This window comes from Triplophysa dalaica, chromosome 16 (genome assembly GCF_015846415.1).
Source record: "Triplophysa dalaica isolate WHDGS20190420 chromosome 16, ASM1584641v1, whole genome shotgun sequence".
NCBI lineage: Eukaryota > Metazoa > Chordata > Actinopteri > Cypriniformes > Nemacheilidae > Triplophysa > Triplophysa dalaica.
The window spans coordinates 20,003,568-20,027,500 of NC_079557.1; the positions used below are offsets into that span (position 1 = coordinate 20,003,568).

At 39.5% G+C, this 23,933-nt stretch overlaps 2 protein-coding genes across 13 annotated transcripts in view; both read right to left on the reverse strand.

The window, feature by feature from the left end:
* Window positions 1-11,699, reverse strand: part of hdx (highly divergent homeobox) — a 31,266-nt gene extending 19,567 nt beyond the window's left edge. For 3 of the 10 annotated variants that reach the window (XR_008909252.1, XR_008909255.1, XR_008909254.1), the window contains exons 1-3: window positions 11,465-11,698; window positions 10,368-10,651; window positions 10,064-10,210 (exon numbers count right to left, since the gene is read on the reverse strand). Coding sequence is in view for 5 of the 10 variants with exons in the window: in XM_056769663.1 (XP_056625641.1) it covers window positions 10,064-10,210; window positions 10,368-10,403 (183 nt within the window). In the remaining 5 variants the exon portion in view is untranslated. Of the gene's footprint in view, window positions 1-3,775; window positions 3,855-10,063; window positions 10,211-10,367; window positions 10,652-11,464 lie in introns of those variants that run through there. The other 7 variants (XR_008909253.1, XR_008909256.1, XM_056769664.1 and 4 more) reach the window with 6 other exon arrangements.
* A 2,690-nt stretch (window positions 11,700-14,389) lies between these two features.
* Window positions 14,390-23,933, reverse strand: part of rps6kal (ribosomal protein S6 kinase a, like) — a 55,442-nt gene continuing 45,898 nt past the window's right edge. For all 3 annotated transcript variants that reach the window (XM_056769179.1, XM_056769180.1, XM_056769177.1), the window contains 5 exons: window positions 19,169-19,330; window positions 18,991-19,067; window positions 18,775-18,892; window positions 15,810-15,950; window positions 14,390-15,733 (listed from right to left, as the gene is read on the reverse strand). In XM_056769179.1, coding sequence (XP_056625157.1) covers window positions 15,605-15,733; window positions 15,810-15,950; window positions 18,775-18,892; window positions 18,991-19,067; window positions 19,169-19,330 — 627 coding nt within the window. In that variant the 3' untranslated portion in view covers window positions 14,390-15,604. The remainder of the gene's footprint in view (window positions 15,734-15,809; window positions 15,951-18,774; window positions 18,893-18,990; window positions 19,068-19,168; window positions 19,331-23,933) is intronic.

Consider the following 23,933-nt stretch of genomic DNA (forward strand, 5'->3'; position numbering starts at 1 on the left):
TATCACACCTCCCTATTCCGACTGTTTCTATAAGTGCAAATGACTCTAATTAGCATATTAAAATTAAAGCATCTTGAATTTGCCTCAGTACCTATCGGATGAAACCAAAACTTTAAAAATAGTCAAAGCAGTTGTGATATACGAATATTAGATATTAGGGCTATTAGATTTGTTATTATTGCTCAGTCTGGGTAATTATAATGCCATTTAAAGTAAAACCCTCCCTTATTATTTAAAGATGTGATAAGACACACAGTTTCCGCCAATCTCATATTAATCTTGTTAATATTAATATTAATCATATTAATATTAATCTATAAAGTTGCTTGCATACGTCCATTATGTTTTAGCACTGGGACCAAATCCAGCATTACATCCCCCGTTTATATAACATCCATCACTGAAATGCCATGAACAAACAAACACACCTCAACCTCTCTCACTACCGCAAGAGTAACGAGCTACAGCTGCAGTCCCAATACACAGCCAATCTTTGTCGTCGGTTGGTGAGTGGGCGGACTATTTCTTTAGTCTTGCCGTGGGGTTGCATTTCCAGGAAAATTGCCCAATAAAAGGAATAAGATCCTTTTTTAGAAACAGGTAACCAAAAACTTTCGGAAACAAGTTAGAGATCTGGGGAAATGTATCAAGCACAGAAATACTAAGTCATACGTCCAACTTATTTTCTAACAAGTTGACATACATAAAACAACATAAAAAATAAACATAGAACCAGCTAGCCAGAGGCTAAGTTACAATCTTTTACGGCTATTGCATTTGGCTTCAGATGCATTTTAGCTGCCTCTGGGTCATAGTTTTGTGGTGCCATTCGGTCAGAGAGTGATCCACACTGCAGACGTCTGTTGTGTAGTGGTGTATACCTTTTACTGGTTTGAAGTCTCGCCTGCAGAGTGGGACACATGTTGCTAAGCTTCTGACTGCGAAATGACAGAGGTCTTACAATCCGTGTGCCATGGAGCATGCACCAGACCTGTCATCCATTCAGGTTCTTTCCCAACGAGATGCATGCACAATCATTTGATGACCTCGGACAGGTTGAATTAGAAATACATCTAATAAGCAGCAGTTCACACAATGGGAGGCACTACAGTTTATAACTCAGTTTATTATTAATATTTTAGTCTAATCGTGTTTGTTTCTCTGTGATCAACTTACTGCAAGCATTCTCCAAATGTTACCCTAATATTTTGTATGTATTGTTATCAGAGGTGATACTAACGAGTTACATTTACTTACGTTACTGTATTGAGTAGGTTTTTTGTGAAATTGTACTTTTTTAAGTAGCTTTTAAAATCTGCAATTTTACTTGTACTTAAGTATGATTTGTGTGATGTATGGTACTTCATTATATTTAAAATCACATCCATTACGGAGTAAAAAATTAAACGTTCCCGAATCGTAACCCGAAATTACTACAGTAAATGATGGGCGACAGACTTTTTATGTCAATACAAGAAGAGCGATGGAGACGGAGAAGTTAGACTTCAGTAGTGCACCTGTCCTAAAGGTGAAACCCCATTGAACTCTGATTGCTGAAGACAATGAAGTAAACCCCTATTTAAGCAACCGTTTCAGCTTCAAGACAGGAATATGGACGATGTGCAAACTAGCATCTTATTAAAATCCTTATGTGCAAGAATGTAATGGTAATGGTAAAGATAAATAATATTTGTATAAATATAATTATTGTACCGTTGTTGCATTGGAAACTACACTGTCCAAAAATATAAACGCAACCCTTTTGTTTTTTTCGCAACCCATTTTTCATGAGCTGAACTCAAAGATCTTAGACTTTTTCTAATTACACAAAAGCCCTTTTTCTCTCAAATATTGTTCACAAATCTGTCTAAATCTGTGTTAGGGAGCACTTCTCCTTTGCAGAGATAATCCATCCACCTCACAGGTGTGGCATATCAAGATGGTGATTAGACAGCATGATTATTGCACAGGTGTGACTTCGGCTGGCCACAATAAATGGCCACTCTAAAATGTGCAATAATGTGTGTATTTTGGGTCGGAAAACCGGTCAGTATCTGGTGTGACCACCATTTGCCTCACGCAGTGTAACACATCTCCTTTGCATGGAGTTGATCAGGTTGTTGATTGTGGCCTGTGGAATATTGGTCCAATCTTCTTCAATGTCTGTGCGAAGTTGCTGGATATTGGCAGTAACTGGAACATGCTGTCTTATATACCGATCCAGAGCATCCCAAACATGCTCAATGGGTGACATGTCTGGCGAGTATGCTGGCCGTGCAAGAACTGGGATGTTATCAGCTTCCAGGAATTGTGTGAAGATCCTTGCAACATGCGGCCGTGCATTATCATGCTGCAACATGAGGTGATGGTTGTGGATTAATGCCACAACAATGGGCCCTCAAGATCTCGTCACTATATCTCTTTTATACAATATTGTTCATATTTCTGCTATATGATTCTGTGATATTTCTGGAAAACAAGACACAAAATTCTTTATTTATTACAGTGCATTTGTAACCTGTTTTAATAAATAAAATTAGACACTATAATGACTATTGTTGGTGTGGCACAAAAAAGGAGCGGTCTCCCTGCGTTTAAAAAGTAACTTTTACTTTGACTAAATTAATTAATTTTTGAATTAATTGAGTACATTTTTTGATTGGTAATATTAGTAGTAGTACTTGTATTGGAGTATAATTTTTTTACTTTTTCCACAACTCATTTTTATATGTTGTATAGTTGAGGACGATGAAAGCATTTCTCTTTTACTTGATTCCAGTGATTCAGATGAAGAAGCGCATACATTTCTGGTAAGCATACAGTACAATAGAAATAGAGATATCCTCCTTAAACAGCGATTGCATGGGCAAAAGTATATCCACGTTACCATGCTCCTTTCCGTCGGTAAGCTGGTCCCCTTTATAGTTCAAAAACAGGGGTAGCTTCCAGCAACGGAAAAACGGGAAAGTCTCAAGAGAGCGAGAAACAGGTCAAACACATCATGAGGCAATCACAGATCATATGGGGACAATAAAAAGGAATCCCAATTAGTTAGCGTTTGTAACATACAGCAATTTATAAATGTCTTCCCATGTGTGGCCACGCCACAAGCTAAAATGACTTGTCAAGCAAAAATTTAAAGCAACATATTTCAATATATTATAGCCCTTTGAGTTTGTGGCTGAAGCAGAAGTACTTCCAGAGAAGCACAGTATGGCCTATCTGAACATGCCAGATGAAGAGGAAAATGGTATTGACCAGTCTGCAGAAAAGCCAGAAGCCTTGATGATGAAAATTTTGGCCATGATGATGTTGTTGTGGCAAGCTAGTTTCAAGATTTCAAACAATGCCATCAGATCACTTCTTTTGTGCATTAGACAGTTCATGTGGACAGCTGAAAATGCTCTTTGTGTTGCTTTCCTCATTGCCTTTGCAAGCAATATACCAAAGACTTTAATCTCTCTGCGGAAATGGACAGGAATTGTCTGTGATAATTTTGGACAATATGTGGTTTGTCCAAAATGTATGGTAATATACATGCAATCAGAAACCTATGAGGTCAAAAAAGATTTACAAAAGGTGTTTAAACCTTGTAGTACATCCAATTCTCCAGACACCCAGAGAACAACTCGAAATGTGAAGTTTTCAAGCGGGAAAGAGTTTGTCTATCCAATTTGGCCTTAGTGTTACAACAGTGTCAGGCAGTCTTTGCAAGAGCTTGTTTAAAGACCTGGACGTCCAGAAAAATGTGAACAATGGCAACTGCGGTAAATACCTGAGGTTGTGTTAGATGTATATGATGGACAAGCTGGAGAGTCACTTCCATCAAAGGGCTGGAAGTAGCAGACGGATACCTGCAGAGATTTTTAAAATGTGTTGACTTTCTGCACCCCCAACATGCAATTACATCTTCATTTGATTGATTCATGTTGGTTCAACATGTTCATTTGAGAATTTTCATGGAATACTGGGAAAGTTTAATAACAACAACAACAGGACAATTGAAGTTCAGATAATGAGGAAGTTTCAGCAGAGTCTGCAAACTTTGTCTGCCATGGACATATAAATATGGTGGTAAAATTGCCAATATCCTAGAAGGTAAATTGGTTGGGACCTAAATCCCAATTAATTAGCGTTTGTAAAATACAGCAATTTATAAATGTCTTCCCATGTGTTGGGAAGACATTTGGCTGTGTTACATCACTCTCCACCTCCAGTTTGATTTTTCTTTATTATGAAAAAACAGTAGCCATAAGGAGATACGTCAGTTTTCACCATGTGTCCTCTTATCACTTCCAACTGGCAAAATTCGTTTGTGCTCGATTTTTGCGGTTTAATACCTGAAAGAAACAACTGATTCCCATCTTCAGACATTAGCTTGCCTATTCTGGACTTCATGAAGCGTTGCACAGATAAATCGGTCAGGGCTGCATCGCAAATTAGTCCAACAAGTCTATATGTGTTTGGGTGGTGCTGGTTGTGCCGTACTTTTATCTTTTTGTTAAGAAATTTGGTGTCCAATACACATTGGAATAAAAATTTGAAATAGTTTTCTGTCCCCTTAAAAAGTTTATTTATTACTTTTTAAAATAAATATTTCAAAATCAAATAATGTACATAATCTGACAATTAACATGCTTATAATTAGAATTGGCTTTCTCGGCCATAACAGAACTGACGACATCTCTAAATATTTCTTTTAAGTTAGAACATTGTTTTTTTCTGAAATTACCTTTACCTACTGATTAGCCTAATAATGCTGAAAGTAGATACAAAAATAGTTGTGGAACTAGTTGTAAGGTTGTGCTTTATTTGTATGCTAGTTCCGACCCTTTATGATATTTACACGTGGATCTTACTTACCTGTGAATGTACCTGTGGATGTTATAGTTTTTACTCACCTGTGGATGTACCTGTGGATTATTACCTGTAGTTTGTTCATCTGTTCACCTCCATTAAACCATCAGTTCACTTCAGTTCCTTGTGTGGCATCGAACATCGTACAGACTGGTGAATTGGAGCGACCTCAAAATTGACCATTTATTTATGTCTGGACTGGATGATGAGCTACTCCCTGGCGGACTTTATTAACCGATTCCTTCAGGCGGTGGGCTGTGAATTCTGTGTCTGGGAAAGAGCGAGTACAGTAGTCATCCGGTCCCAGCCGAAAATTGCCGGGTTGTTACGGCACTATATGCAAAAAGTGAAAAACAACATTACTTTACTGTAGCGCCGGCCAGATGGCAACAGTGCAAAGAGGGAGTGAGCTGGGTGAGTGGTGTCCAAAATGATTTTCTTAGCCCTCTTTCTAGGGATGTAAAGATCTTGGAGGTTGGGCAGGGGGACACCAATAATCCCTCTATATGTCTCGTAATGTCTCATTTAGTAGCTGAACTAAACTAGACAGTTAAGCATGAGCACAGGACAGACTCGATGATGGCCGAGTAGAACTGTGTGAGCAGCTCCTGTGGCCTGTTGAATTTCCTCTCCTGGCGAAGGAAATACATCCTTTGCAGGGCTTTTTTAGCTATGTGAGTGCTATGTGAGTCTATGTGAGTGCCCAACTTCAGGTTCTGAGAGATGGTAGTGCCCAGGAACCTGAATGACTCTACTGCAGGTGACTGGAGGAAGTGCAGGGGGTTGTTCTCCTAAAGTCCACGATCATCTCCACTGTTTTCAGCTTGTTGAGCTCCAGGTTGTTGTGATCGCACCAGACAGCCAACTCTGCAACATCCTGTCTGAAAGCAGACTCGTCTCCATTGTGGATGAGGCCGATGATGGAATTGTAATCTGCAAATTTCAGGAGCTTGACAGAAGTGTCTTTTGCAGTGCAATTGTTTTTATACAGAAAGAAGAGCAGTGGGGATCCCTGAGGGCCACCAGTGCTGATTGTGAGTCCCGGATGTGAGTTTACCCAGCTTCACTAGTTGCTGCCTGTCTGTTAGGAAATTAGATTAGACAGATTGGGGTGGGCACAGAGCTGGGTCAGTTTGTCTGAGAGAAGGCCAGGCATGATGGTATTAAAGGCCAAACTGGTGTCCACAAATAAGATCCTTGCTTAGTTCCCAGGTCTATCAAGGTGTTGTAGAACATAATGCAGCCCCATGTTGATTGCTTCATCAACAGACCTGTTTGCTCTGTAGGCAAACTGAAGAGGATCCAGCAAGGGTCCAGTTCAGGTAGGCTAGGACCAATCTCTCAAACAACTTCATAACCACAGATGTGAGAGCGATAGGTCTGTGGTCGTTAAATCCAGGGATTTGGGATTTTTGCGGGACTGGAATGATAGTGGAGTGTTTGAAGCAGAGGGGAACTTCGCACAGCTCCAGAGATCTGTTGAAGATCTGTGTGAAGATGGGGGCCAGTTGGTTAACGCAGACTTTTAAACAGGCAGGTGAAATACTGTCTGGGCATGGAGCATTCTTGGTCTTCTGCTTCTTGAAGACCCAATTCACATCCTCTACACCAGCGGTTCATACAAAATATGCAGCGCCGGGTCCGCGAGGACCAGGATTGAGAACCGCTGCTCTACACATACCTCAAGTTCAGGTAAAATGGTAGGAGGCAGGAGGGGGGTGGCACATGTGGTAGTTGGCATGCCCTGCCCTAAATTTTCTCGAAAGGTCAACCAAAACACAAAATCAATTACTAACATGCGTGCCGAGAGTACATTATGTATCAGATTTTATTAAGTATTCCACTTGTAGGTCCATACAAAGTAAAGACACAGAACCCAAAATGCTTATGATCCAAAAAAATTATAAGGAATTTCATCAGTATTTGACAATAAAAAAAACATAGGCAAACATTAAATGCAGGGTTTTTCCTGAACTGAAGAAATGTGTTGCAATGCATGACAATTTCCATATTACTTTAAAGGTTTATCAGATTTTTTTTTGTGTGTGTGTGTGTGTGTTCAACTTTGGTTTATCCTGGTTTTCAGGTACAGCTGCTTTGTAATTTAATGTTATAGCGCATTTACAATTTGAATCATTGAATTGAATGACAGTGAGTTAATAAGACATAAAACATTAGATCGTGCAGGGTTCATGTTTGTGACCGATCCTATTTTAGACCACTAACATCTACAAGACAGCGATGCCATAGCACCAGAAATAGAAGAAATCACTACATTAACATATTTAGCAACTGGAAAAATGCAGCTACACAGCAGAGATGATTTGGTTTGGTCCAAAACTTCTAAAAATCTCACAAACAATTACAGCACTTAAAGAATTATAAAAATATATATAATAAATAATAATAATAATGTATGTGTGTGTGCGTACGTGCGTGAGTACGGTAAAACAGAAAACAATGACATGTGCAATTTCAACCTAATGACCCTATACTTAAAAACATTCAAACATATTTTTTCCTTCTTGGCCAACCAACCAATCACAGTCTTCAAAAGACACAGCAACGGGGTCAGCCCCGCCTCCTCACTTAGATAAAAGTTTTGTCTTTTCCTTGCAAAGTGTTGCTCTCAGATGGATTCTGAATCACTTTTAAGCTAGGACTCCTACATAAAAGTTTTTTTAGCTAAATTAAGAGCTTTCTTAGAGGAAGCTTTAAGAATGTGGGCCCAGATTTATAAACGCGATATCATCTGACAAAATCACCATAAAGTTACATTGAATAGCAGATATACACTCAACTAAAGGATTATTAGGAACACCATACTAATACTGTGTTTGACCCCCTTTCACCTTCAGAACTGCCTTAATTCTACGTGGCATTGATTCAACAAGGTGCTGAAAGCATTCTTTAGAAATGTTGGCCCATATTGATTGGATAGCATCTCGCAGTTGATGGAAATTTGTGGGATGCACGAAGCTCCCGTTCCACCACATCCCAAAGATGCTCTATTGGGTTGAGATCTGGTGACTGTGGGGGCCATTTTAGTACAGTGAACTCATTGTCATGTTCAAGAAACCAATTTGAAATGATTCGAGCTTTGTGAAGTAGCCATCAGAGGATGGGTACATGGTGGTCATAAAGGGATGGACATGGTCAGAAACAATGCTCAGTTAGGCCGTGGCATTTAGATGATGCCCAATTGGCACTAAGGGGCCTAAAGTGTGCCAAGAAAACATCCCCCACACCATTACACCACCACCATAATTGCATTAATGAGAAATTTAACAGGTGTTCCTAATAATCCTTTAGGTGAGTGTATGAGGTGATTTCAAGTAGTGATCGCTGGGAGGAGAAAACGTCACAAATTGCGAGTGGGAGGAGCTTAGGCCACAAGTATGCTGGGTTTACACGCAGTGATTGAGGATGACAGGAGCTAGAGACAGTACCCTAAAAAATGTATCGTAGTTTAAAGTTTTGTTTTATCACAATTTGTCAAAATGCATCAAATGAACATACAATAAAACGAAATCCAAAGTTTTTTTATGAGCAAAGCACAGTTTAGTCCACAGGAAGTTCAATGCAACATGATGTTACGGCCAGCATGGCATAATATAGGTTTCAACAAATAAACACTCAGCAACGTAAATGTCATAACATTGATATAAAAAATATAAGTACGCCCTTTCTTGTATTTTAATTGCAGAAACCATAATTTCTCTAAATCACTGTGAGCACTGCAGTTTCTATTGATGTTACCAATTATTAAAAATCACTGCCATTCACTGCTGTTCTGACATTTTGTGCTACCATCAGATTGTGCTACCCTCTCATGAGAGTTAGGTTCTGGGTTGGGGGAGGTGCTAGTTTTTTTTTATACAAAATTCAAAAACACAAAACATAATGGTTCATATTTAAATTAAATGAATTAAAATGATGCACAATATACAACACGCTAAATTTAAGAACAAAGCAAGGTCAGTGGTAATATTACATTAGCTTTCCAATAATTAAAGTCAAACATTCCAAACATTAAAGTCGGCGGAGACAGTTTTGCGGGCTGTGTGTGGTATTCTGTCCCATTGGCTCATGGGATATAGAAGTGTCTTAAGTATCCATCGCTGAGTGCTTCAGAATCTGGGTGTAACCAGTAATTTCTCGCCTACTCTTTTATGAACACTGAGGATTTGAACATACTATAGTGTTTTCTCTTACTACATAGTAGGTAAGTAGGCGTATTCGGATGCAACAATAGTATACGCAGGTCCAAATCTCACAAGAAATAGTCCTCCACCCTAGTATTTCTCACCTTCTGCTTTTTGCCTACTATATAGTAAGGAAGTATGCCATATCGGTTTCAGCCATTGAGATTTGTCCAGCAGGAGGCAGTAACGCATTGTGTATGGGGCATTGTATAGACTGGGAAGAAGCGCAGTGTATGCTTTTGTGTGCATGTACATTTAGCCATTTCTTCCCTGACGAGGATTCCACAAATGCAGCACACATAAAGAAAATAGTCCTATCCAGTGAACTTATCTTTTGTGATGTCCTAACAGCTAATGTCCAATTCGAAACATAATGACTCATTTGAACAGATTCATTGTGTGTTGAAACAACTTATATGACAAAACACTGAACTCACAAGACTCACTGTCTGAATCCATCAAATCAGTCACACAAAACACCTCAGAAAGTGTGCTGAGATCTTTGAACAAGAGTAATTAGTAAGATTTTGTATTTATATGTTTGTTATTTGACTGTATGGTAAAAATTGCATATATAATCGTTCGTTTAGAGTTGCGGTTAGCAAGCTAATTTAATTTAATTGTATGTGGGGAAAATAAAGATTGCTATTTTGTATGCCATATACAGATTATATATCAAAATAATTATCAGGTCTAAACAATGAAAATAAGTGGATAAAAGCTTTTTGCAAAGAGGGTAATAAATATAGCGTGTTCCTCTTTTGTGTCAGATCATTTCACAGCCAATCATAACTTGAAAGAGGTTATAAAACTAAATAACAATTGAAAAAAAAAATCTTTGCATTTAATTTGTATTCATTGGGCTCACAGTTCACGGGTTCTTTTAAGTGTGGATGACTTGTCAACACCCACCACCAAAGACCATTTTTGAGGCAGGAAAAACCCTGAAATAAATCAAAAGGTCTGAAAAGAAATATTGTACTGAATAAAAACAGGCTTACCCTAACCACACTAAAGTCAAGTTTGGTGTCTTGGGCACACTGCAGAATGAGCTGAAAGCAGTTCTTGCTCTGATTGGTCATGCCATTCTCGTAATAACGCTCCAGGATCCGCTGCTGCTCAGCAGTAAACACTGACCGCAAATTCATCTGTTATGTAATATATTGTATCAGCAGTTAATATTGGAAATAACTTGAAAGAACCCATTTTCTCACACAAGTGAACACATCAATACTTGAAAGAACTCTACTTTGTTTATTTCCAATGCAAGTCAAACTGAACTATAGCCTACTTCTTCATACTCACAGTGTGCATGCTCCTGTTCTCCTGCCATCTTTCCATCCCTCTGGTAGATGTGGTGAGACCCCCAAAATCACAAAAGGTCTGGCTACTGATTAGCTTTCAGCAAAAAGCAGATGAGCACTGTAGTGTCTAAAACAATTGACATTAATGATAAATATTTGACTGCTCTCATCTTCAGTCTTATATATATATATATATATATATATATATATATATATATATATATATAGGGTTTTGCTGGTTTATTAAGGATGTCTCTTAAGTAGTCACACTGACAGCTCCCAGATCTGAAACACAAAAACAGTTCAATATCATTGTCAGCTTCTGTCATTTGCAAGACCATTTGACAAAAGGTTCTAGTTAAACACTGCTCTCAAAACTATGGTGACTATGGTTAATGTCTGTAAATATGTCATAGTGTAGGCAGGATTACAAAACAAATGTTACTGCAAAGCTTTGTTTGATTTTTTGAAGAGACACGTGCAAAAGTACTGTACGAAGTGAACGAGTTAAGAAAATTGGATGTTATGTGTCAAATCTAAATTGCTCCAAAATCACAGTTCTTGTATATACAGTTGCACAGTTAAAATCGTGTTTACATGTAAACAAATAGTGTGACTGTGTCTATAGCTGTGTTTATGTTAACGGTGCTGGTTTAGCTGCAGTGTTGCAAACACGTTCAGTCTCAATCCAGCGCTAATATTATAACATATTTACAAACACTGCTGGTGGAGATAAACAGCGAGTTTATTTATCATAACTCCACATTACAATGTTTTAACATTTAATCAAGTAAAAGACCATTGAGTTGAAAACAACAACATCTACAATACAGTCCGCCCTCCGCTGCCCATCACAGCATCAAACTTGTCGAATGACTCAATTTAAACCAAGTAAAACGCACGTAAATGCGCGAGACAGGCCGAGGAGGCCACGCGCGCGAACCGAACCCACCTCGCGAAACTTTTGATTTTGCATCATTGGTGAAGCAACGATCTGATTTTATGTGATCTGATCATAATCAGAGAACTGCTGCTGCCGCCGCTGCTACTATTCTGTACACTACTGTCTACTGTACTACATGCAAACCGGATAGTTACCTTTGTGTGGAGAAATCAATACACCTCGGATTTCGATGATATCTAGGCTAGACAATGATATCAAAACGATCATCAAATCTGATCATCATCGTGATGTCAGCGGTGACAGGAGCCAACAGAGGAGCAGCGTCGTCGCTACGACACGGGCAGCCCCGCCCTCCAGTGGCCGTTGTTTTCATAGATATAAATAACTAGATGCCGCATCACCAAGACCTCGTCACATAAACAGAGCTTGGGAATCTCTGGCTGTGTCTCATTTCGTAAGGCTGCGTCCTCCAGAGGTCTCATTCGAAGGGTGCTACGTCATCGAGGCTGTCTCGTTTCATAAAATCAGGGAGGACCTTCTTTGACAGGAATTTGCAGTCTTCGTTGCTAGAGATAACCCACAATTCTTTGCGTCGGCCAACGTCCGTTATTTAAATAAACGGCAGCAGCTGCACAGTCAATCATATATGTGGTGTTTAAATGTGAACAATTTACAATTTGTGTCACTTTTTTATCTTAGCAGGCATATGTAGTAAATAGATTTTCAAGTGTTTAGTGTTTTTTTAACGTTTTAAGTAAGGCAAAAGGTGTGTATTTGTTGAACTCTTTTGGCATTGTTTCGGGTAGAAAGTAACCAACTTTTTACATCTTAAATCATGTAGAATTCATTTTACTTAATTTGACAGGTGTGCGAGTTAGTGCTGTAGTTCTCGAGTACGGTCTCGAGGCGTTTTTTTATGGTCTCCGACTTGATTTGGACTTGTTCATTGGTCTCGATTAATATCTAATAAATAATAAAATAAATAAATGCAGTCACCCGGTGAGCATGCCAACACTGCCCTGCTGTGGCAAGGAACCCAAACTCCAATGATTGATTAATGGAGAAAAAAACCTTAGGAGAAACCAGACGCAGCCGGGAGGGCCAGATCCCCTCTGACGCGTCAAAGCTGCACTAAGTGACCCCGACCAAAAGCCACGAGCAAACATCCACGAAGAAGAAGGAGAATCCACCACCTGCTATCCAGGAAGTCCCACTCGCCGAAACCCTGCAGGTCCAACCCGATCCCACTCTGTGATCGCCCCCCCCCCACTCCCCACAAACATCCACCCAGCAACCTCCAATCAGGGCCACTGGTCAGGCTAACATGTTGCATCCTTGCTTTGATCTTTAGCATGTCATTCAATCTTTTAATGTACATTACGACTTACTTTATCTTTTCTTTTGGCTGAACTGTTACTTTATGTTTCATTTTACATTATGCAGCAGCTCGCATTTGCAGATAAGTCGCGCGTGTACATAATAATGCTGACTTTGTGTGTTTGGAGATGAATTGTTGTGACAATTGCTGCAGAACATAATGGATTGGGAATGAATAAAAAATTGTGGTATATGCTGTCAATTGGGGTAGTAAAGGAAGAATGTGAATGAAAGGTTCTACCAAACATGACTTGTGTTTTTACCAGTCTCATGAGTCACGAGTCCAAGTAAAATCTAGAGTTTCCATCTCTGGTCCTGGTAGTAAGGAGGATACATCCGACTTCCCTGATGGAGAATAAAACATAGGCCAGCAACTGATCCCAGTTTTTTCCATCCTCTTCAATCATTTTGCCTCTGATTAAACCTCTCAACCAACCCATCTGTTTGTGGAAGGTAAACAGAAGTATGAATCTGACTCACCTTTAACAGCTCTTTCAGGACTTTGGACATGAAGCAGGTGTCCTGGTCTGTTAAAAGGTCCTCTAAAATGCCAACTGCTTTTGCTGCTCGTATGGGTATGGCCTCCATATATAGGTTTAGGCACCAGAAGCTTGATAGGTCATTTCACAAAGCCCCTCCAGTAATTGGTCATCAACCATTTTGATGCTTTTCCAGGCCTATTCAAGGTTGGGGTGTGCCAAAATACCCTAGATGGTGATGTTCCCCCATTTCTGATTGAGGGAACTCTGAGAAGACTTAGTGGAGGGATTCTCTTTAACATCTTCAGGACGGCCATTTATGTCTGCTGGCATAAGTGCCCTTATCATGTGATGATTCCACATCATCCTCTGGAGTCAGTTTAGTGAGAACCCTCCCTGGGTCTAGGGTATATCTGGTTATGGACATGAATTGACGCATGGTTGTAAGTGCCTCCCTAGGCGCTCAATTTTGGATTTTCACAGTGTGCACAGCAGAACTGCCTCTGACAGGACATTCCATCGTTTCTCAAAAGTACACAAACATGTTTAGAAACATTCAAATGATCAACAAAGTGTTTTCCAGGCACTTTATATAACAGTTATATAAAGCATAACATATATTGCGCATGATTTAAGACAGTTACAAAATAATAACAGAATCATACATTTGAATAAAAACACTTCTGATATACGATATTTTTACTTGTGTATTGTGATTGTTGTGATATGTTCAGGTTGCCGTGTTTACTCTTAAGTGCCACCAGTGCTGTGTTTAATACCTTAAAAATAATCATATTAAATGAAATAAAACTTGTAAGATATTCCAACTCCAAGTCTGTCATTCATGTGTCATTAAGAAAAATCTCAAAAATAGTTATTGGCAAATAAGAACAAGTTAAATGACTTGTACTGCATGTCCAACCAAAGAACTAACTGGTTATCAACACAAAACGTGTATCCACTACGTTGTCATGAAGTGTAAAGTGCAGGGAAATACACTGCAACGTATGTTTAGTCATTAGTTTACACTGACTTTACGTTACAGTAAGGAATTATGGCTAGCCGGGACAGTCGGTATGTTAAAAATGTCTAGACATTGTACACAGAGTTTGAGGCAATTCTTGCATGTTTGTGTTTGTGTAAAAAATCCTGTCTGACAAATTCAGAAGAATTGCAATCGCACATGAAATTCTATTGCTGCAATAACTTGGATACTTGATGGATACTTGACAAAAAGCACACAGAGAAAAAATCATGTCAATAATGTTCTTTAATGTCAGTAATATGTACATAACTAGAAAGAAAAATATTTTTAAAACAAATGAAATAAATACAATATAATACAATTTCCACAATGTCTTTAAATATTTTTATGGAATATTTCCCCATTTCTGGAGGAAAAAGATCTTCCCCGTCTAGCCCTATTTATGGTTTCAATCTTATGTACATTCATTCATCTCTTCAGAATATATAAATATAACTTTATTTCTTTACCTTTTACTCATGTACTTTCTACTCAACAAAAGTCAGAAAATGGTTTCAAGACAAGAGAATGAGACAGAGAAAGAGGAAACGTTTCACAGAAGCAACGACCTCAGTGCAAATGTGCTAATTGATCCACACAAACACAATAGAGGATTTATTTACATAAAGCTATAGAAACATGTACTGTAACACCAAGTACTTTTCTGAGTGACATGTTAGACATAAACCAGGTAACACTAGCATGACTCCTCTGACAGGACACTCACTGACTTGAACCAATAATGGGTGAATCTCCTGAAAACGATTATGAAATGTCCGGGTCACATCTTCCCCAAAATCAAAACTGGCACCATTACGATTTCTTGCATTGCAACATTAGTTTATTGACAGCTAGATGTCTTTCTTTTTCTTAGCAGTAGCCCACTGTAATACAACACAGTTGCATCGTCAAAATCAAATCAATGTAAAAAAAAAAAACATGTTCATAAAATACATCTACAACAATGCAACAAAGCATTCTCATTATTGTAATGCAACAACGTCATTTTTCACAGATATTTAGAAAATTTCAATTCAAGCTCAAATTTCAATAAATCCAACTCTATCTGACTTGTCAATACTGTAATACAATAATGAGTACAATACAGTAATACCATATGATAAGATAAAAAAAGTAATGAGAATGAGGGGGTGAATATACTTAACTGTACCTTGTTTAACATTTCTCTTTAACCAAGGCTAAAATATGACAAACACCTTGTAAGATTCACCCAAACATTCACACAGTTTTATTTAGTGAAGAGGGAAGAACATTCCAACATGCAAAACACTTTAGAGGGACAGAGCTGGTGCGTTTTTACTTTACCAGAGAGACAACAACAAATGTTTGAATTGTTTCCTTACTCCCTGAAGCATTGTGTATAAGGATTCGAGGAATATGGTGATAAATTAAGATGGATGAAGGGGGACACAGTGAGCTGGAAATAATTTTGTTCACGTCATATCTGTAGATGTCAGCTTTTTCATGTTTCTGCGCTGAGCAAGACTTGATGCGGCTACAGGTTCGAGAACTGGCTTACAGGATTTGTAATTCAGTGCAGAGTAAGTGGCCGCCATCGCTCCCTATAGAAGACAATCACACAATGATTATTCCTGTCAACTCAAAAATAAATCACGTGTGCTGTTATGTGTGATGTACCTTAACTAAATGAGGTGCTTCATGGCGTGTGAGCTGGAAGTGTGGGTTTTGTTCCCGGCAGGCAATCCACATGTGCTTTAGTACTTGTTCTGCTGAGTATCGCTGATGAGGGTCCACATGCAACATATGAGACAACAGATCCTGCAAACAAACCACATAGAGTTTTGTACAGTAGAAAGATGCTGAGCGCTCTGATAGAAAGCTACACCGAACAAGTGTATATGCAACTCGCTCTACAATGCGTATGTTTCAACAAGGTGTCATTTGCAGGCAAATGTGTACTTGGGGCCTGCTCACACGTCGTAATCGAACCGTGCCTGGGCTTTTGACACCTAAAGCCTGATTCAGTTGACTAGTGTGAACGCTCCCAACCCCGCCCTGGCCCAAAACGCAATGCGAGATCCAGTCTGGTGTACAGTCCTGGGCTAGAATCTGTCAGACAGCACACCCATATTAAGTTCTCTTTCGTGCATAAATAAAACCACACAAGAGACTGTTTAAGTGTTTGAGAACTTCAATTCAATTTCTGTAATCATCCTATCTGTCAGATTTTTCTTGTGTACTCGCACTTATACGAAACAAGTTTTTTGTGTTTTTTGTGACTGGAAGCACCGGCTCACACAGCCATGCGCTTTCTGCTAGAAAGGGGGAGAAGACCAGCAGCTCATTTGCATTTAAGGAGACACATACCGAAACAGCCCAAGTAACACAAAGTGATACTTGACTTTTGTGCGTTTATTTTCATCGCCCAGCTTTAAATCTGTTGTTCTCAAAATTCTGTATCTGAAAATCATAGCGATCAGCCGACTTCAAATAACCATCACCTTTGGAAAGGGCTTGAACCCAGTTATCATATGGTCTCAAAATCTGTAATGTGTTAAATTTCACCACATGTTGGGTTTTCCCAGATCACATCACATATTTTAAGTTACACCTGTAAGATCAGACTCTCTGTCGCCATCTCAGTTTGAAACATAAGTTAAATGCAGTAATTTTCTTTACATGGGTTATGCTCTGGCACTGCTTCTCTGTGTGGATGAATCCGAGCTCAGTATTCACAGCCGAAGAGCGTATCTGTACATCAACATGACTCAGTAACATATGACTGTTACCATACCAGACGTCACACTAAACGCAAAAACACACAAAAAACATTACTTATAATTAAATGTAGCTTTTTGGGTATCTTGTCACGCCTGGTGTAGCCAAAGATTGCTACATTCTACAAGTCATATAAAATGTCCCTTGAACACATTACTCCATCTGGCGCTTTTGTTCACTTTTGACTAAGGTCGCTTTCACATTTGAAGTGTAGTTCGGAAGGGGCGCGGTTCGCATGAAAGCTGTCATGTGAATCCAGGTGTCACCTGGCTACAGAACCCGAGACTACCTGAAGGAGGCGTTCTGAGTTCGGTGGCTCTCGAACTGTGGCGGGGTCTCATGAATACGAAAGCAACACGGACCCGGTTGCGCACTGGATGAGGAAGTAACGTGACCTGCGCATGCGTTTACGCCAATTACCATGTTTTTCCTTCAATAAAACACAGAGTGCAGACTGCATTGTATTTCAGCGTTGCGAGTGGAATCAGAGCGGCAGGTCAATCGTAATTCACGGTTTCCTCAAAATAGTCTGTTTGCAAGCAGCAGAAAGCCGTCTTCATGCAACGCCAAACAGTTAACCCAAATGTCATTTACTCTGCTGCGCATAAAAGCACCAATTTATAAAAACACAATATATTGATCTGTTTTCTTTCATGAGCAGTGCACATTTTTGATGATGTAATACGAACCGTCCACCGAAGCCCCAGGGCCACCGCAAGGCACCGCGAAGGAGAGTACTCCGGCTGGTTGAGGAACGAGCGGCAGCATGTCGGGGAACCGGACTTTAATTTTTTTTTCCTCGCTCCCCTCTCTCTTTCCGGTCGCTCCGAGGGCTCCCGTCTCCGTTGTCTCGTCTCGTCGCTGCATACCCCCCACCCCCCCGAAGGAGGGGGAGGGAGCTTGCACAGTCGCGGGGGTACCCCCTGGCCTGTGAGGGGTGATGGGGGTATGTAGTAGAGTAGGCAGGGCGAGACCGTGGTTCGAGTCCGGTGAGTAATTATGAATTAGCGCCAGCTGTGCGCACACCGGCCTCGAGTCACGTAGGAGATGGGAGCATATAAAAGGAACGAGCGACCGGACCGTCGAAGAGAGAGGACCGGGCCCGAACTTGTGTTATGTTTGTATTTATATTATGTTTTGTTCGCCGGCGGTCGTCCGTGAGGGGCCGCCGGCTGTTATATTACTTTATTAAATGTTTAAATGTTTGCCGGTTCCCGCCTCCTTCCTTCCCTTTTATGGAGAATTGTTACAAGAATCAAGTGGAGTCTGAAACTAAAACAACGCTGCGGGGGGCGCCGGGTACAATCGCACTTAAGCTCGGACCGCAGCAAACAAGACCAATCTGAAAACGCCCTAAATGTAAGGAAGACTTGTTGAGTGATGAAGTCTTATAAGAAAGTTGGTATCAAATGGACCTTTTAGATACCCCTGGAGAGATGTTGGTCAAAAACCTTTGGAGAAGTGCAAGGTAATAGACTCTAATGGAGCCAGCTCTTTGTGATCTGGTCTACCCCACAGAAGTTTGGAAATGGTAAAAGGCGATGTTTTAAAGCAAACATCAACATTTTATGAATTTGGTGCTATTTATTAATTTAGCTTTCCTGTAGCTCAGGTAGGTGGTGGGTTCGATCCCAGGGGATTTCACATACTTAGAAACAAATGTATAGGAAAATGCAATAAATAAAAGCGTCTGCCAAATGCATAAATGTAAATGTACACTACAACTAGGTCTGCCATCAGAAACAGAAACACCTATATACATATGATACATAAACCGTTCTGTGCAAGATTTTTGAGATGTCATCTTGAAATTACTTTATGACCAACAAGATCATGACGTAGCATAGCTCGGAGGTTCTGTTACCTTTGAGGAGTCTGAAACGGAATCCCAGTTTCCTCCAGCAAGGGAGAATTTTCCACTGCCTATGCGTAATAGGATCTCTTCCGGGGTGTCATTGGGTCCATTGGCAAAAGGGGTGTAACTATACGCAAGTTGAGTTAAGCAAAACATTTTTTACTCTCATTCAATCAACCAATCAACCAACCAATAAGCCTTAATTAGCATCAAGGTTACACTAACCCTGCCAGCATGGTGTACAGCAGAACCCCAAGACTCCAGATATCACAGGCAGCATCATACCCCTGACGCATCAGTACCTACAAAACAGCATAGACAACAAAGAATAGACAGTGAGTTCAACACTAATTAATTACATTCATATATGATGGGGTACAAATTAGGACAGTCGATTCCTTACCTCAGGAGCAACAAAGTTGGCAGTGTAACAGGGTGTCAGCAGCAGCCCATTGTCTCCTCTCAGCTGCTTGGCAAAGCCAAAGTCACAGATGCGTATAGAATCCGGATTGCCCGAATCGTCCATGTAGAGAATGTTGCTGGGCTTTAGATCTCTGTGCACCACCTGTATCAGGTCAGGTGTATCATTAAGGATCAATCAACACCCCAGCAATGCCCACCAAGACATCAACATATCGTGAACGACGACAGGGATGACGTTCGTGTTGCCTGCATCTGCTTTTTGAACTCTCAAAGAAATGGCACTTGAGGACATGCATTTATAAATCATCAAGGACCATGGTCTCAAATATTTTCTTTACCGTTCTACATTTTGGATGGCCTGAGAGTTAGTAAACTAATAGCAAATGTCATTCTTTAATGAGCTTACCCTTTAAACACTGCCATGTCCTGTTGTTCTTTTAAGTAAACTGTTCATTCATTGGACCAGAAAGATATTTGTAAATAGAAGCAATATTGCAATAAATCTTACATCAACTTATTATTCCTGACTTGGGTCATTTCAGCCAAGCACAACATTATAAAGAGGCAGTTTACACCTGTTTTCTCAGATCGGATAGCTAAATAGACCAGGTGTAAATGGCCTCCGAAACGCATTCGATACGGATTTAAATCCGATCGCTCAAACCACTTCAGGAGGTGGTCTGGGATGCATACCTGTCAAAACTCAACAAGTCTAAATGCATTTTGTTGTTGAAAACCACATAAGTCAACCCTTTACTCCTCCCAAACGGATGTACGTCACTCGCTTTACCTGGCGTGTTATACCCGCTACCGGTAGTGTGATACCACAGAGCCCCAGTGATGCACTTATCGACAGGTATAGGCTGACGCAGATGAGTTTGCCGCCTCGTTCATTTGTTTTGCAGGCTCACACACACAAAATCGAAGGTCGGTGCCCCACTTTGTAAACTGGATAGCCAGTCTTGTTCCGTAAAGGAAGCCAGCACTATATTTTCCCACCAGTGTCGACTACAAGCTTTCATCCAGGTCTCTCTCTGCGTTTTGAAATGTAGCACTGGCGACAATGAAAATGGGGCACAAATGAAATGCTGCTTTTTGTTGCGTAGGCATTGCAGCAAGCTTCTTATTTTTTTGGACTGCATTCGCAAACCAAGATAGAGAAGAATACCAGTGGCTGCCATTTCAGTTCAGCGGATGTGTGTTTGCATTTTGCGCCAGAACATAAGATGGGATTCATATCCGTTCAGCTCAAACGCATTCATGTTGCCATGTGTAAATAGATAAGTTGTAACAAATCGGATAGCTATCAGATCAGAGAAAACACATGAAGTGACCAGGTGTAAATAGCCTCAGTGATGGCTTTTGAGATGCTAGTGCGATGCTTTACCAATGAACTACACGCAGATAAGGAGAACATTACTGATTCACCCCCCAAACACTTACTTTGTATAAAAAATGCTTTGTAAAAGGTATACCGATATATTAGATCTTCAGTTATATCATATACTGCAGGTGACTGGTATCACACACTATGCATAATAACTGACAATCCTAAAGCCGACAAATGAATGTGTACTTTAGACTTCAGAAACATGATCTGTACACACAATTCTCTTGCGATCTTGTTAGCTTAAGCAGTCTGTGGCCAAAACAGAGAGCCTCAAGAAGAGCTTTTCCCCCTAAGCCATTAGACTCTTTAAAATGAAAACATCCGGCACTTTAAGGACTCTGACAGTTTAATGTCATTCATCAGATCATTGCACTTGCACTTTGCCACTATACTCATATAACTGTAACACACTTTTGCACAATTCTGCTTCCTTTGCAGTGCTGGGAGTAACGCATTACCAAAGTAACGATATCACAGTAATATATTTGTTTTTTCTGTGAATCAGTAATATAACGCATTACTAATAAAATGTTGGTAATATTACACTCCTTACAATCTCAGTAACACATGTTACAACAACGCATTTTTACCCGATCTCTTTTATTATTATTTACCAACACCAGTTTGCAAGACATTCAATCACCGGAGAAAAAAACCTGTGAATAAAACGCTTTGTCTATTTCCTGTTGCTGGAAACCGATGGTTGAGATGATGGCAACAGATTCTACAAAAGGATAGAAACGAAACTAAAGTAATGAGGTTGCGTTTTACAATGTCATTGGCTATATGTTACATTATAGTGGGCTTTATCTCTATCATAATTAACCAGACCTTGATCGTTTGTCTACTTTTGCAATTCTGACAGTATTCTGATTATTACTTATAATGCACCATGAGCCTTCACGGAGGAACAGAAAGGTGTTCTATGTGCTTATGGAGCCAACCACGACTTACTCTCCACGTTTACCGGGAGCCAATGAAGATAAGAGTAAAATATGATTGCTACTCGCCCCATGTGAAGAGCTCACGCAACAAATCAGCTCATCAACTGCGTCGGCTGCAGATGTTATACCATCTAACAGAGCTTTAACTCTCTTGAGAAGACTGTGGAGACTGACCATGGTGTATAAACTTCAGAAAACATGTTGTTGGAAGCCGTCCAGAAAAGAGTCTGTATACCCTTGCTGCAATCCTCGATCCAAGGTGAGAAAACAAAACTAACAAACTAACAAAAATGTTTGTATGCGTGTGACTGTGTTGCTGTCAGAGCGATTTTAAAGAGCAGGCAAATGAGGACGTTCTAAAACATTCAGAATGGATATACTCTAAATTGGAACGTGTATATCTTTGTCTATTCTAGTAGGCTTCTCAAATTGCAAGAATATGTGTCTTTTCTCTAAACCAGTGGTTCTCAAATGGGGGTATGCGTACTCCAAGGGGTACTTTGGGTTACTGCAGGGGGTACGTGAGAGAAACTCAAATTTAGGAATAAATAATGAAAATCAATAAATTATGATAATAGTATTTATAAATGAAATAAGGACTATACAAAGATGCGTAAAAATAAATTAATACATTTAGATATAATAAAGGTTGACTCTCATTTCACTGTATTTTAAAGTAAAATGTTGTTGTCCGTTCAAGGGGTACTAAGCTTGAAAAAATCATAAAAAGGGTCCTTATCTGAAAAAAGTTTAAGAGCCACTGCTCTAAACATTTGAAAAGGAGCTATTACTGAAACGGACAAAGTGTTGTAGTGTTATTCCTTTGTGTTGGCTGGTATTTGCTTAAAATTCGGTTTGTTTGCTTTAAAAAGAAGCAGTTGGGAGAGTTAACAATAAGACTACAGGAAAAAGCACATTATTTTGAAGTATGCAAGGCTGACTACTCGAAACAAGAGCAAAGCATAACCTTCAAAATGAATTAAATAACAGAAAGTTTCTTATTCTATATTTTCTTTTTTCTTTCTCTTATCATTTTTCTGTTCTGTTACTTATTTTCGTCTCTAAAATGGAGCAAATATAAACCAATAACCAAAGTATTTCTGATTCTGACTTTTGGTATATTGACAGTCAATTCAAATAAATAAATTCATGTTGTTTTTCTTGTTAATAAAAGGTACAAAGACCCTTGAGACACACTCAAGCCCCACCAAGCGAGTCCGAACCCCCAGAGAAATTACCACGAATTGGCTCCTGGCATGCTATGCATGAAGAGTTGTTGGATGGAGACTGGGACATGGTGGCAGTAACCTCAGAAGCTCAGCATCATTGCAGTGACCTCTACCTATTAGATCCAGTTATCCCAAAGAGGGACAGCACTAATAAAGAGTGATGCAAAACATTTCAAAATGTTTTTTAATCTCAGTAAATTACTGTGGTAAGTAGACATTTTGTCAATCTAGGAAAATACTGTACTGTAGTGGACATTAGGCTGTTTAATTCATAATACATAATATGTGCTGAAAACAGTATCAAAACCTCCCACAAATATACTTAAAGATCCACATTCACACACTGTAATTCACAAATGCACTAAAGCGATCCAGACTCACGAACTGTAATTCACAAGTCCACGCTAGATATCCACACTCATGGACAACAATCCACAAATGCTGGCAGAAAAACCATCCGCACACTACAATCCACAAATGCACACCAGAGATCCACACGCGCTCCATTTAGAAATGCACTCATCCTAAAGCATACATGTACAATTCACAAATATACTTTGTACTGTAACTGTAATTTCATGGGCAAAAATCACATGCCCTTTGTATTCTGATTTATGAACATGTGTGACGCTTTTGTAGCAGTGGATTCTTTTAAGATAAGTTTTACAGCAGCTCTGATTCACAAATGGACAGAGGCAGATCTGTGTCCTCAAGGGTGACATCACCTTTGATATAGCATCCTTCTCCTCAAGAGGGCACTCTCACATTAGTATTGTCGCTGCTCATGTCAATGAGTTAACAAATATTGACACTTAATGGATCAATTAATATAACTTCAATATGTTTAATATATTATTAATAACACTTCACATTATTTTATTTACAAGCTGTTTCAAACTAAAGAACATGTTTTTTTTTTATACTGCCAAACAGGATTTTTTTTAACGCTTCATGCATGATGGGGAGCAGTGAAGAATATGAATAGAGGAACTGAGATCAGAGGTTTCACTGGGTCTGTCGGGTAGGCATCCTCGGTTTTGTTTTGGGGGATATTTAATTATAGAAATACATCGCATATTTCACTCATGTTTGTCCAGCTGTGCACACTTTATTTATTTTAAACACACTCTTGTACAGCTAGTACAGACACTCTGTGGTGTAACTTCCGTGTATAATTAGCGA